The sequence below is a fragment of the Panicum hallii genome, chromosome 2, assembly GCF_002211085.1.
Source record: "Panicum hallii strain FIL2 chromosome 2, PHallii_v3.1, whole genome shotgun sequence".
NCBI lineage: Eukaryota > Viridiplantae > Streptophyta > Magnoliopsida > Poales > Poaceae > Panicum > Panicum hallii.
In genome coordinates, this window is record NC_038043.1 from 9,162,216 (window position 1) to 9,177,445 (window position 15,230).

General features: G+C 47.8%; 1 protein-coding gene and 1 pseudogene across 1 annotated transcript; one reads left to right on the forward strand and one right to left on the reverse strand.

Annotated features, from left to right (window-relative positions):
- Positions 1-1,782: 1,782 nt before the first annotated feature.
- On the forward strand, positions 1,783-2,838 carry LOC112880317 (photosystem I reaction center subunit IV, chloroplastic-like). Its single transcript, XM_025944868.1, has 3 exons — positions 1,783-2,129; positions 2,239-2,304; positions 2,478-2,838. The coding sequence occupies exons 1-3, from the start codon at positions 1,878-1,880 to the stop codon at positions 2,580-2,582; spliced, it is 423 nt and encodes a 140-aa protein (XP_025800653.1). The 5' UTR covers positions 1,783-1,877; the 3' UTR covers positions 2,583-2,838.
- A 16-nt stretch (positions 2,839-2,854) lies between these two features.
- On the reverse strand, positions 2,855-15,230 carry LOC112880316 (annotated as a pseudogene).

A 15,230-nucleotide genomic window follows, 5' to 3' on the forward strand; every position in this document is an offset into this window, starting at 1 on the left:
GTTTAATTTCAGATGAACCCATGAAATTATTTTTATTTATTATCGATATTGGAACCATATCTGGGGCAGGTGTCTGTCTTTTTAGCATTTTTCCTATATTTCTTCTCTCTTTACTCACCGAGGTGGTGCACCGGCAGCCAAAATCTCACAATAACATTCACGTACACTTGGCAAAAGCACATTATTCTTAGGGTCTATTTGGTTTGGCTTTTGGTTGTAGCTTTTACCCTAAAAAAATCAAAATCTAACCAAAAGATCTAAAATCTATAGATGCTTTTGCCCAAAATTATCTTTTTCTCCAATACAAACCTAAAAGCAGATCCCCTGCTTTTACTGGGCAACTTCAAACAAATTACCCACCTACCACTCGTTATGAAAAAAAAATGATTCGTTTGTTTTTTCCGAACAACATTTTTCTTCTCTCTGCTCCCGCCGGTCCTGCCCCCACCTCCCCCGCCGCAACTTCTTCCATATCAGCCCCAACACCTTCGTCGGTGGCGCTCTCCCCCTCCACCATCCCCATGAACCAGCCCCCGCACGGGCCCCTGGCAAGCACGCAGCCCGGCTCCAACTCCGGCTCCGGCTCAGGTGCAGCTCCACCACTGGCGAGAGCACCGCCGCCGGCCACCTAGCGAGTGTCGTTGAGGGCGCGAGCGCCACCGAGGGCACCTGCTCTGCCGCCAGCCACCTATCGAGCGCCACCGCCGTCTCCTCCTTTGCCGCGAGCTCCTCCTCCGCTGCGAGCCCCCCATGGATTTGCCCCAACGAGGAGGCATCGCGCCTAGGCCAGCAAGGCCCGGCGGGTGCGCCCAAGCCGGCGAGCCCCAGCCTCCGCTGCTCCTTCGCGCTGCCAGTGAGAGGAAGAAAGGGCTGATGTCAGTGAGAGAGGGAGAGAGTTGAGTGGGGAAGGCTGTGGATGACACGTTGGGTCTGCTTAACAGTTTTTCCAAAAACCACGGGTGTCCAACCGAAACAGTTTTTGGCTTTCTCACAGCCCACACCTCACAACAACTTTTCTACTGCTCACAGTCCACAGCTACTTTTTCAAAAATCACAGCTCAACCAAGCACAGGTTTAGTTAAGTGCTCGCCTGGCATATGCACAGATATCTCAATTATTTATGTCTGTGATTTTTTCTATTCATTCACCTAAGGAAGAATTTAGGTTTAATTGCTATGTTCGATTTTTTATTCTTTCTGTTCAATTGGTATGCTCAACCAAACACATATTTAGTTAAGCGCTCACTAGGTTTGATTGTGTACTTTTTGTTTTTAGATACATCCTGATTGTTGGTACCTACGAAAGGGAGAAAAACGATTGGAAATCTCTTGTTTCTCTAGACCGTTTCCCATTGAAAATAAAATGTTTCACCCATTTTCCGCTGTCATGTAAAAAAAAGGACAAGTTGTCCAACATTGCGAATCTTGATTGGATCAAAAATATCCGCGATGAACGAATCACACCTAGCCAAAGACACTCCTTCACTGATGATGCTGATATTTTATTTTCCATCATCCAAAAAACATTATACCAAGCATCGGCTATATCTATCTCATGCCTATGCCCCACATGATAACCCCGAGCAGCAAAAAAACACAAACGATCAAGGATCCACAGTGTGCACACCACAATCTTCTGGCAGGGTGGCAGCGGCGCCAAGAACCGAATCCGCCGCACGGATAAGATGTGCCATGTGGCGGGCGGCCAGTGGGGGGAATCGACCGGGGCGCCCGCCGCGCCGGCTGGGGATAATCCGCGCCCGTGCAATTTGAGGCCATTACCCCCTTGGTCGCGTGCACCACACCCTCTCATTCTCTCTCCATCCAGCGCGAGCTCGAGAGGCAGGTCAGCAGCAGAGCGAGAGCGCGTGCCAGCCCATGGCGAGCACCAACATGGCGTCGGCCACCTCGCGGTTCATGCTGGCCGCGGGCGTGCCCGCGACGGGCAGCGGCAGCAGCGGCCGCGTCAGCTTCGCGTCGGCGCCCGGCAGGCTGCAGGGCAGGAGACTCGTGGTGCGGGCCGAGGAGGAGGCCGCGGCGGAGGCGCCCGCGGCGGAAGGGGAGGGCGCCGTGGCCACCAAGCCCAAGGCCGAGAAGCCGCCGCCGATCGGGCCCAAGAGGGGCGCCAAGGTCTGTGCCATCATCTGTGCTCATCAACGACCAGCAATTTAGTTTAATTTGATGCAATCCGTTGCTTAATCTCTCTCTCTCGAATTCTTGCTGTGCCGGTGATCGCCAGGTGAAGATCCTGAGGAGGGAGTCCTACTGGTACAACGGGATTGGAAACGTCGTCACAGTTGATCAGGTTACTGCTCACTGCCCTGGTTGTACTTTTCTTGCTCCTCCGAATCAAATCAAATGCCCTGATTATTAGAACACAAGAATGTCACGGAAACTCTATAGCACAGGGACTAGACTTTCAGTCTCGCAGTACCCGGAAAAAGGAGGTAAAATTGCGCATTTGATTTGTTGGTGCAGGACCCCAACACCCGCTACCCGGTGGTGGTGCGGTTCAACAAGGTGAACTACGCCGGCGTCTCCACCAACAACTACGCCTTGGACGAGATCCAGGAGGTGAAATGAAAATGAGCCAGGCCGGCTCAAGGGCCTCGTGTTGTCACTGGTAGCTTGTGAAATGAGGGTGTGAAGCTGCTGTGCTAGCGCGTCACAACATCTTGTGTGTAATAGCTTAATCTCTGTAATCATTATGTAATTGCTTGCTTGCGTCACCATGGACGACTCAATAATCGCCTGCTCCTAAATTGCTGTATTCTTTTCCTGTGATTTTGTACATGCACATAAACCTCTTTTCCCGCCACTGCTTGCGCGATGCTGGAAACTTGAGCGATACTAGCTACCAGAGTTCATGATAAATATGCAGCTGCAGCAACTACCATGTGATGAAAGAGGGGGAAATATCTCAGCTCTGGTAGCGGACCAGCGTTCAGTATTACAAGATCATGGTACAAATTGAGCAATATGCCAATATTACAGCGTCACCAAATTACTCATCTCCAGTATTACATCTGCTAGTTTCAGCTTTCACATAAATAACCTACCCTAAATCTGTGACAGCACCTAACTGGCATCTGGAACCGGTCAAGCCCAAGACTTCATATTTTCAAATCCTGTCGAACCACTAACATTGATTTTGGGATAGTTCAGTGTTCTTGTATTCCTGTTACGCAGGTACAAGTGTCCGGACTCTAAAACACTCTACCACTCATCCGGAACAAAACTGCAATCAAAACTGATGGCTTCACGCATGTTCGCCTATCTGATTGGCAATATTATCCACGCTCTTCAGTCTTCATGTAGGGACTTCATACCAGAATTAGCTATCATTCTATACCGAGAGGCCCATCGACAGCCTACACGCCATACGCTCATATGGCCTGGCAAAATCATGTATCATCCTTGCAGGAATGCTTAGTCACAGTATAGTCTAATCACAGAGTCAGCACCAGAAGTGAACAACCAAGGCTGTTTTGGATGGAACTTGCAGTCCAAAACCCCTGCAAGCCAAGAAAAGTGGTTAAATATTTCCGCGAGATATCTGGAAAGCAACGCAATGAACCTGTATCAATGTAATAGACCAAAAACCTAACAAAATATTTTTGTTGAGAAAATGAAGTTCTTAGTTTGACCTGCCATGAATATCATCTCCGCACTCACGGTGATGCCCCCCCACCCCCCCCCCCCCCACAAAAAAAAAAAGAAACTAAGACCACTCGATCCAATTGACATAGATTAGTAACAGATGCAACTATTTTAATAACAGGAAGTACAGCTATCTCAATTATGCGAGTTTCCCAACAAAACAGAACGATATGTAATGTTGTAGCCTCATAGTTGAGTTTAAGACCAGTAACTGAACTGCATGGGTCAAGACAAGAAAAAATCTATGCAAGTAAACAAAAAACTAGATGAGAAGAGTGAAAATTATTGAACCAGTGGCATGCATTTGCATACCTCTTCCATCTGAACTAGAATGGCCACGAAGAATTTCCAATGGTACAATAAGTGGGTTCTGGTTAAGATCAGAATAGACCATTCCATGACATACATAGGCAGTACAATCCTCAGAGGATGAGGCAAAAAGAGGGTACTTTCTGTGAAAAGTAACACTGGTAATATCCTTTGAGTGGGTCCTGTAATTTAGCAAATAGGTTACTGGTATTTCAAAATGAAAAGAGCAGCAACAGAGTCAAAGACAAGACTGCCAGATAGAACAGAGGAATTTTACATCAGAAGATGTTAGCTAGTTTCAGATAAGCCTAGCACGTTTTACGTTTTCAGTTCTGCATGTTTGCATGTTTGCTTTGACACGTTCCTGCACGCCACGAGCTCCGATCGTTGTGGACGCCGTGCGCACGTTCTAGGGGACGCGTTCATGCGCCGGGTCGTGGGGATGGACACGAACGGTAGGCGGCGCAAGAATCGCTCCAACTGCATGTAACTCAGCTACGAATAAAGAGTGAAAAACCCCGGAAAAGCTGCAGCTTCATCGCAGCGCAAATCTCTCGCGTCTTGCTCGTTCCAGTTCGTTCACCAGAGTTCACGCGCGTTCCTGATCGCGTTCTCGCTCCGTCGCTATCGCCTCGTCTGCTATCGCACACCGCCGGCCACCGTAGCAAGCTAGTGCAAGTCACCGGAGCTATCAATTGGCATCAGAGCCATGTTCGCATCCAGGAGATGTCCGCGCCGCCCGAGAGAACCTCTGCGTCGCCGGTGCGCCGACGACACGCTCGGTCACCGGTGCGCAGGAACCGACGGCCACAAGGAGGAAGGGAGATCGTGGTGGAGCGCATCGTCGAGCGGACGGCCGTCTCCGGTCCGACCAACTACCCCACGCTCACGCGAACCAACTACAACGATTGGTCCCTGCTCATGAAGATCAAGATGCAGGCGCGCAATCTGTGGGAGGCAGTTGATCCCGGCGACGTCGAGGTCCAGCTCGACCGCATGGCACTCGACGCCATATGCAGTGCCGTCCCAACCGAGATGATCTCCACTCTGGCGACCAAGGCAACGGCAAGGGAGGCGTGGGAGTGCGTGAAGACCATGCGTATCGGCGACGAACGCATTCACAAGTCAACTGCCCAGAAGCTGCGGCGCGAGTACGAGCTGCTCGCGCTCCGCGACGGCGAGGTGATCGAAGACTTCGCCATGCGCCTCACCGCCCTCGTCAACCAACTGGCGACCCTCGGCGACCCGGAGCCCGAAGACAAGGTCGTGCAAAAGTATCTTCGCGTTGCACGGCCACGGTACAAGCAGTTGGTACTCGCCATCGAGACGCTGCTCGACGTCACCACGCTCACGGTGGAGGAGATAACCGGACGCCTGAAGGCCGCAGAGGAAGAAGATGAGGAGCCTGGCCAGAAGCCATTATCCGTCGGTGGTAAGCTTTATTACACTGAGGACCAATGGCTTGACAGGTACAGGAAGAAGGAACAAGAGTCCAACCGCGGTAGTGCCGGTTCAAGTAACCGAGGGAAGCGCCGCGGTGGTGGAAAGGGACGCGGGAACGGCGCCGGCAGACCCAACACCGTTGATGGCGCTGGCGGTTCCAAGCCCCGCAACGACGACAAGTGCAAGTACTGTGGGAAGGGAGGCCATTGGGCGAAGGAGTGCAGGAGCAGACTGCGCGATGAAGCCCGAGCACAGGCAAACGTGGCACAGGATGATGAACCTACGCTGCTCCTGATCCATGGTGGTCAGGCGCTCGCCGCCACGTCCTCGGCCTCGTCCCCGTCATCCAACGCCATGAAGGCCGCATCTGCAACGCCTACGTCCACTCCTGAGGTGGATGCTCGTGCTGCTGTGCCGGTTCTACATCAACAACACCGGAACAGCAGCGCCCCGGCGACCAAGCCGATCCATCTTGTCGAAGCCAAGGTGTTCGCCACGTTCGCGGACAAGAGTGACGACCCCGGGCGCTGGATCCTCGACACTGGCGCCTCCAACCATATGACGGGTGTTCGTGGCGCGTTCGTGGACCTCGACACGGGGATCACCGGAACCGTTCGCTTCGGGGATGGCTCGGTGATCAACATTGAAGGGTGTGGAACGATCCTGTTCCAGTGCAAGAACGGCGAGCACAGGGCGCTCGCGAACACCTACTTCATACCGCGCCTCAACACCAACATCATAAGTGTTGGGCAGCTCGACGAGAACGGCTTCAAGATCCAGATCGAGGATGGTGTGATGAGGGTGCACGACGAAGATCGGCGCCTGCTGGCCAAGATCCACCGCAGCGCCGGGAGACTTTACGTGCTCGACATCAACCTTGCACGTCCTGTCTGCCTAGCCGCGCACGCCGGGGAGGACGCTTGGCGTTGGCACGCCAGGTTCGGCCATATCAATTTTGGGGCGCTGAGGAAGATGGCGCGTGAAGGTCTGGTCCGTGGCATGCCGCTGATCTCGCAGGTCGAACAAGTATGTGAAGCCTGCTTGGCCGGGAAACATCGTCGAGCACCTTTTCCCCGGCAAGTGATGGCGCGCACCACTCGGCCACTGGAGCTCCTCCATGGCGACCTATGCGGTCCCATCACCCCTGCGACACCAAGTGGTAACCGATACATACTCCTCCTCGTGGATGATTATTCACGCTACATGTGGCTCACCTTGTTGCCAAGTAAGGATGGGGCTGCGCTGGCTATTCGTCGTGTTCAAGCCGCCGCCGAGCGCAAGAGCGGGCACCAACTTGTAGCGCTGCGCACGGACTGGGGTGGCGAGTTCACATCGGCAAACCTGACGGCATACTGCGCCGACCTCGGCATCCATCGTCAACACTCGGCTCCGTACACCCCCCAACAGAATGGGGTTGTCGAGCGCCGGAATCAAACCGTGCTCGCCACGGCCAGGAGCATGATGAAGGCAAAGAAGCTCCCCGGCAAGTTCTGGGGGGAGGCGGTCACAAATGCTGTTTATGTGTTGAACAGGGCCACGACGAAGGGAAATGATGGGGGCAAAACACCTTATCAGCTCTGGACGGGGCGCACTCCGGCAGTGCACCATCTCAGGGCGTTTGGGTGTGTCGCCCACGTCAAGGTGACGGCGCCTCATCTCAAGAAGCTGGACGATCGCAGCAAGCCGATGATCTTCGTCGGCTACGAACCAAGCTCAAAGGCGTACAGGGTCTATGATCCTAGCACAAGGCGAGTGCATGTGTCTCGTGATGTGATCTTCGATGAAGGGGCACAGTGGAGCTGGGAAGGTGAAGAAGCGCGGGAAGATGGGGAGTTCACCGTTGAATCTGCTGTGGCTCAGCAACCTGAAGACCATGACGTCTCCCCACATCAAGCTACACCGCCAAGGGAGCACACGTCGAGTACGGCAGCTCTCCCACCTTCGGTTACAGGAAGCTCTACTCCGGCCTCACCAGCAGGAACGGCCGGGGGAGAACCTTCAGCGTCGACACCACTGGCCACGCGGTTTGTGACGCCTCCACCATCATGGGAGGAGCAGCTCGATGCAGATCACGACGACGAGGTACCTGTTCGCTACCGCATGGTCGAAGATGTTCTAGGTGAACCGGGATCAAATCCTGGGCTGGCGTCTAGGACCCTAAGTGAAGACCTTCTACTTGCTGAAGATGTTGAACCGTCCACATATGAACAAGCCCAAGCGCATGAGTGTTGGAGGTTGGCAATGTTGGATGAGCTCACGTCCATAGAGGCAAATGGCACTTGGGAATTAGTAGACCCCCCACAGATGCAATGGCCAATTGGTCTCAAGTGGGTATACAAGACCAAGAGGGATGCCAGTGGAGTGATCACCAAACACAAGGCCCGATTAGTGGCCAAAGGCTATGTTCAGAAGCAGGGAGTGGATTTTGAAGAGGTTTTTGCACCCGTTGCATGCCTGGAATCAGTTCGGCTTGTGCTAGCTTTGGCAGCCAGTGAAGGATGGGCCGTGCACCACATGGATGTCAAATCCGCCTTCCTCAATGGCGAGCTCCAGGAGGAGGTTTATGTCACGCAGCCACCTGGTTTTGCTGAACCAGGCCAGCAAGGAAAAGTACTCCGGTTGATCAAGGCTCTCTATGGCTTACGGCAAGCACCTCGAGCGTGGTACTCCAAGCTGGACGCCTCACTGAACAAGATGGGTTTCCAGAGAAGTGCCTCGGAGCACGCCGTGTACATGCGAGGAGAGGGAAGAAACCGGCTCATTGTCGGTGTTTATGTTGATGATCTTGTCATCACGGGTGGCAACGCCACTGAACTCAAGCAGTTCAAGGATGAGATGAAGAGGACGTTCCAGATGAGTGATTTGGGTTTGCTCAGTTACTACTTGGGTTTGGAAGTGAATCAAATTCCAGGGGGTATCACCGTCAGCCAAGGTGCGTATGCACTGAAGATTCTAGAGGCAGCCGGGCTGGACAGGAGCAATGCAAGCCATACACCCATGGAAACTCGACTCAAGCTCAGCAAGAACAGCACAACACCAGCAGTAGACGCCACCGAGTACAGGAAGATAGTAGGGGCACTTCGTTATCTGGTGAACACCAGACCCGACCTGGCGTTCTCTGTTGGGTATGTGAGCAGATTCATGGAGCGGCCAACAACTGAACATATGGTTGCTGTCAAACGCATTCTGAGGTACATTGCAGGCACAGTAACTTTTGGATGCTACTACAGACAAGGAAGAGAAGGAGCTGATCTGGTTGGCTTCAGTGACAGTGATCTTGCCGGCGACATTGATACAAGGAAGAGCACCACTGGAGTTCTTTTCTTCCTCGGGAGCAACCTGGTCACCTGGCAGTCTCAAAAGCAAAAGGTAGTTGCATTGTCAAGCTGTGAAGCGGAGTACATTGCTGCAACTACAGCTGCATGCCAGGGAGTGTGGCTTGCACGCCTTCTTGCTGAGCTCAAGGGAAGGAAGGCAGATGCAGTCACCATCAAGATCGACAACCAATCAGCAATACAGTTGAGCAAAAACCCTGTTTTCCACGACAGAAGCAAGCATATAGATACAAGATATCACTTTATAAGGGAGTGTGTTGAGGAGAACAGGGTGAACGTCGAATCAGTGAGCACCAAAGACCAGCTTGCCGATGTCCTGACAAAGGCACTTGGGCGGGATCGCTTTGGTGAACTGAGGCTCCGGCTTGGGATGATCGACGTCAAGCAGCCGTGCAAGGCTTAGGGGGAGAATTGTTAGCTAGTTTCAGATAAGCCTAGCACGTTTTACGTTTTCAGTTCTGCATGTTTGCATGTTTGCTTTGACACGTTCCTGCACGCCACGAGCTCCGATCGTTGTGGACGCCGTGCGCACGTTCTAGGGGACGCGTTCATGCGCCGGGTCGTGGGGATGGACACGAACGGTAGGCGGCGCAAGAATCGCTCCAACTGCATGTAACTCAGCTACGAATAAAGAGTGAAAAACCCCGGAAAAGCTGCAGCTTCATCGCAGCGCAAATCTCTCGCGTCTTGCTCGTTCCAGTTCGTTCACCAGAGTTCACGCGCGTTCCTGATCGCGTTCTCGCTCCGTCGCTATCGCCTCGTCTGCTATCGCACACCGCCGGCCACCGTAGCAAGCTAGTGCAAGTCACCGGAGCTATCAGAAGAGACTACTTTGACCTTCACAATGCAGTGGACAAATAAAGGATGCTGATTGACAATTGCAAAAGGTGCAGTATTGGAGAAAAAACAATTGTAAAAGTGCAAGCAGTAACCACATCATCCAGGTAGCAAAACACCATGGTTTACCAATATTGCAACAGATTTATCAAATATTAAGTTGGTAGAAGAATTTATGATCATCACACATTCGTGTGGGTAATCACGGTTATTTAAAGGAAGTGGAACACATGAAAATCAGCTTTTAAGATGCATCTCAATATTCATTTCCATTATTTTTCCACGGAAATAGCTTCCAGCATCCAGACCGTAGGAAGGTTCATATACCATGCAAAGAATTTAACAGTGTCTATATTGATAACCTGGCAATGCATGCAGAAATCTTGAAAAAATTACTTGTCTTTTTATTTCAAAGAAAGGAGATTGAAATAAGAGACGAATCATACTTTAGAGTCTTGTATGGTCGCGTTGATAGATCAGTATCAAACCAGCATAGTTTGCCATCTTTGCTTCCGACAATAACATTATCACCTACATAAAAGAAATGGGAAATAATAACAATACTTATAGAGTCAAAAAATGATATTAGCTACCAACATGTACAATCAGTTCAAAGTAACTCCTTGGAAAAATTCAAAATTTGAAAAAATACTATTGAGCTGACTAGTTAATTGTGGCCTACCGCCAGGATGGATCGAGATGGAGGAAATCTCACGGAGACCTGATTCCAGCTTCTTTACCAACTGAGCCTTTAAAAAAAGAATACAGAAAATTATCAATAGCGCATACCAGATGCAAGCCACTGCCCAGTCATTTCAACTGAAATTGATTTCACAGGACCCGAATGGCCCTTGAACTCAAGGTAACAAGTTTTTGGGTATGGCCTCAAAACCTTTTTACTTGGTAAATTGGGCTTAAGTGACTCGGGATCAATATTTATCTATGGAGTTGTCAAATAATTGGTGCAAATTAGGGACAAATAGTGTATTTCAAGAAATAATTGGTATGAAAATAACATAGGGGCTCTACTTACACGCTTTTTGTGGGTTCTAGGGCATAGATACAGATCTAGACATCGATCAAAACCTTCCCTCAGTGCCTTCTCATATGCAGGTACACTTCGAAGGGACTCAAATCTGGTGAAGTAAATGACTCAAATAGTTAAATGTCAAAAATACTTAGACAATGTAAGACAATGGACAATGAAAAGGAAGCATGACAAATATATAATACCGTTTTGGAATAAACTTCGGACGATCCTCCTCATACATAAGCTGGTATGAATCTATTTCCTCTTGTGTGGGAATGTATTCAACAGAAGGATTATATGACTCTTCGTGACCTGATATTTCACCATAAAGGATCAATAGAAATTTTAAAATGTATATGACGACTCAGTGAAAACATGTTCACACAATTTCTGAATGATTATTATAGAAGTGACTAATTCTGAAGAAAGAATGAAGAAGTACCTGGTAAATTAGGTTTAGGAGCAGGAATGTAGCTCAAGCCTTGCCGCTTATTATCTGCTGTATCAGCTTCATCTCCCCACAATAGATATAAGTTAGGTTCCTCCTTTGGCTTATCAAACTTTATCCATCCATTACGAATGGCTCTTACAAGCTTAACAACCTGCCACCAGAACACATGAGCTTAAATTTCTGAACGGTGCGCAAATGGCTTTAAGATGCAATACAATCACAGAGCAGCTCAAGAGAGAAGATCCGAAACAAGTCCTGTGGTCACTGAAACAACCATGCAGGATCCACAACACAAAATTTGACCTGTTCAAACAAAAAAGATGCTGCACAACAGAATGATAGTAAGTTATGTCAGCTCACAAATTCACTAGTGAATGCAAAACTCAATCACAACAGTAAGAATGCATAACTCAGTCATAACGCTACTAACTGTTACTTCCTAAAAATGTGGTATTTTGACTATTTTCAAAGACGAGAGGCCCCAGGTGGGCTCGAGCTGTCATGTGGAATGGAATTGATCCCAAACAATCCCTAACTCTAAATAAATTAGTTACTGTTGTTGAAGATATGATCACAATTAAGAATAAACAGTGAAATGATCCAGTTCTACCCTCCCTTGTCTAACCTCTAATCCTAGCAGCCACCACTGCTTGGAAGCCCATTTAGTGGTGTTTATCATTTTAGACCCAAGGATTAATAATGGCTGCCAGCCAGCAAGCAGCTGCTCAGGCACTGCCTAGGAAACCAAATATCTTCCAGGCGATAGCGAGTGAATGAGTGATGGCATCATGTGTGACTATATTCTTTTAAATGTGTTTCTTCGTGTAATTCTATGCTATTAATAGACTTGGACCACCACCTATGCAGGTGACCACCAAGGCATGCGGATTACCCCCCATAATCAGTGTAGCAGGACATCAACACCACCAAGTGCCTACCTACTGCCTAGGCACCTTTTATTTTATCAGCTAGGTGCTGAACTTTAATATCTAGGTGCCAAACACCACCAAACGCTGGAATACAAAAAGATGAATTTAATATCTCACTCGTGACTATTCATTAGATCATCCCATATAAAACGCAGCTCAATGGGATCAATTATTTTAATGAATCGGTACATAGAGATCTGGAAAGAACTAAGAACTACAACATTCATACAAGCAGTCAGATCAATAAAGAAAATGATCTAACAAAATAGGATAGAGATGAAATGCAGGATATACCTTCTTCTGCTCCCACTTTGAAGGCACAAATCGCCTCTTTGGCTCAGGAGCACTAGAAAGCCGATGGCCTTTTATCCTCATATTCAAACCAATCAACATAATCCTAAAACATAAAAGTCTATCAGTATGTTGCATCCAGGTACTATAAACATATGAGCCAAAAAAAAGAGAGAAATCATTGAACTGTAAAAGAACAATTCATTTGCATGAATCTGGATAGCATTCATTGGCACCATGGATAACAAATTCAAAACTATGTATATCTGTACAGGTTATTATCAGCGAAACTAAGTTATACACTGGCCATATGTCGGGAAAGAATCAGCAAGCGTTTTCACATAGTACTTAAGCTAAAAAGTAACTGAGGTCTCATTAAACTTAAGCTAATAAGTAAATGAGTTCTCATTAAAGTTATAATGAAATCACGTGCATATGTGTTCAGTCATCCACAAAGATAATATTAGGCCACTTGATGATCATTCATTTAACATCTGAACGCAGCACCTTAAGTAAATATATAATAGATAATGATTGCAGTACATACTGGATATGGATCAACATTGGCATGTGGAGTCTTTCCCTTTAACAATCTGCTAATTATCTTAGCCTCTTCCTTTGTAATCTGAACCTCCTCATCATTATACTCATCATAGATCTTTCTCCTACATTTGGTGACGGAGAAAATAAATTATGCGATTAAATTAAATGAGCAAAAAAATGATACTAAATACAGAAAACCAAATGGTACAAGGTGTAAAGACAAAGAATGGTACAAGGTAAAGAATTAGATACATCTGCTAATTGGCACAGGGAGATACAAACTTTCCATATTTAAATAGTTATGGTTTTCAGGAGGTTCAAGCATATTCTGAATAAAAAAACCTAGAGGTGTATCGTCTGGAGCACCGAATCTAAATGATTGTAATAAACTTTCTTATTGCATGTTCTTAGACAATATAATAAAAAATGTACGAAAATGTCATGCAGCTGCAGCTAGATTGGTTCAAAATTGATGAATTTCAAGGACTTCTCCACTCCATGTCTTGTCCAGTTGTAAGAAATTTACAGATGTAAAAAAACACCACATAACTAAGCCTTGTTGATTACAATTTTTTTTCACGAATATGCAGGAGATCCACATATCATTGCAGTAAGAGAGAAGAAAGGCCAAAGTAGCCAGGTACAAAGACTGAACACGATCTCACCAAGAACATCAACCAACAGCGACCTTTAGTTCCTTACACAAACAAAAACAAATGACCAGGCAATGTCTTACACAACCAAAAGTCCAAAACATACTCTTGAATCTTGATAGCAGTTGAAAGCCTAAACTTTTACATCAGATAAAATAAAGAATTTTAAGTTATGGTTCTTTGTAGTAATAACCAAAAAGATGGTCAAATACAACAAAAATATGTTAAGTAACACTCTAGGCTCTAAAAAATGCTAAGGCCCAACCCCCACGCAGGATGAACCTACAAACATATAGAAACTCTTTGGCTTCCATCCTCGCTCCACCCAAAATGATCAACCTAGAGCTGCTAAATTTTGACTGTTAAGTATATATTTGCTGCTGCTGTACACATCGTAAAGCCTCAATGGGTCTAATCAACCATTACAACATTTAGGCCACACAAGCCACTGTAACTAGGCCAGGGAGTAAACAAGGATAATTACTGAAAATATCATACAGGTCACCATATCGACCAAGCAAAGATGAGACTAACACAAGTTATTACCCCATCAATCACAATGAATTTGCTGAAATCAGTTGTAGCAAGATTAAAAAAACGAAATCTTTAATGTGGGAAATCTCATGTATAAGCCTAAGATGTTTTAACTCCGTAGTCTCCAGGAATACAATTTTGGCCACAAATTGTTAATCCTAACACGCTAAAAGTACAAGGGAGAAATTAGCACAGCAACACTCCAATGATGTGTAAATTAAAAAATAGCTTCCAACTCGAGCTTCATAAGTTCCAGGGCAACTTGTTTGTGATATGCTGACATTATTTTCCAGCATAAATAATTCCTGTTAGGTTACCAACCACTAAGCAAATCATCTCAAATGACAAATCTGCGGCAAATCTCAAAGCTAAATCATTCATCAATTGAATAGCAGTCAAAATTGATTAAAGCTGATTGAGGTGACTGCAACAGAGCAAGCTCAAGCCATACCAATTCTTGTCCTCATCTGCATTCCTAAGGTAGGCTTCGATGCGGCCCTCCCTATCGTGCTTCTTGATCTTCCTCCCCTCAATGTCATACCCAATGTGCTCCTCGTCCTTGTACCACTCCAGAGGCACGTCCCCTACGGTGTTTCTTGTCGCCACCTGCAAACAACAGTAACAACTAGATCACTTTGGCCCCAAATGCTCAGGCAAGCAATATGGAGCAACCAAACAGTCTGCGAATCAGCAGCTTAAGCAACTCAAATACAGTAACAACTACTAGCCCAATTCAACCTCAAATACTCAGGCAAGCAATACGGAGCAACGAAACAGTCTGCGAATCAGCAGATTAAGCAACTCAAATACTAAGAAATCGAATGTCTCGCCTCATCCTCCGACGAGTCGCTCTCTTCTGCCGCCGCCTCGTCAGACTCGGCGTCGGAGCCGGAGCCGGAGCCGTCGCCGCTGTCCTCGAACGACAGCGACTCCTGCAACCCACGCGGAACCCCCAAAACTTGCTCAAAAATAGAACGCCGCAACCAGAAAAAAATTCAGGGACAAAGACGTCAAAAACTCTTCCACCTCATCGTCATCCTCGGACCAGATGCCGTCGCTCCACGAAGAGTCGTCTGCGGAGAGGTCGTCGCCCTCGTGCTCGCGCTCGCCCTCGCCGTGGCCCATTTTCGGCGCTGGAAGGCTTCGCGTGCTGCCGCGCTGTGGCTGCGTGGGAGAGGAGGCACTAAAAGAAAATAGCTTAATTTCGTCGGCTAGA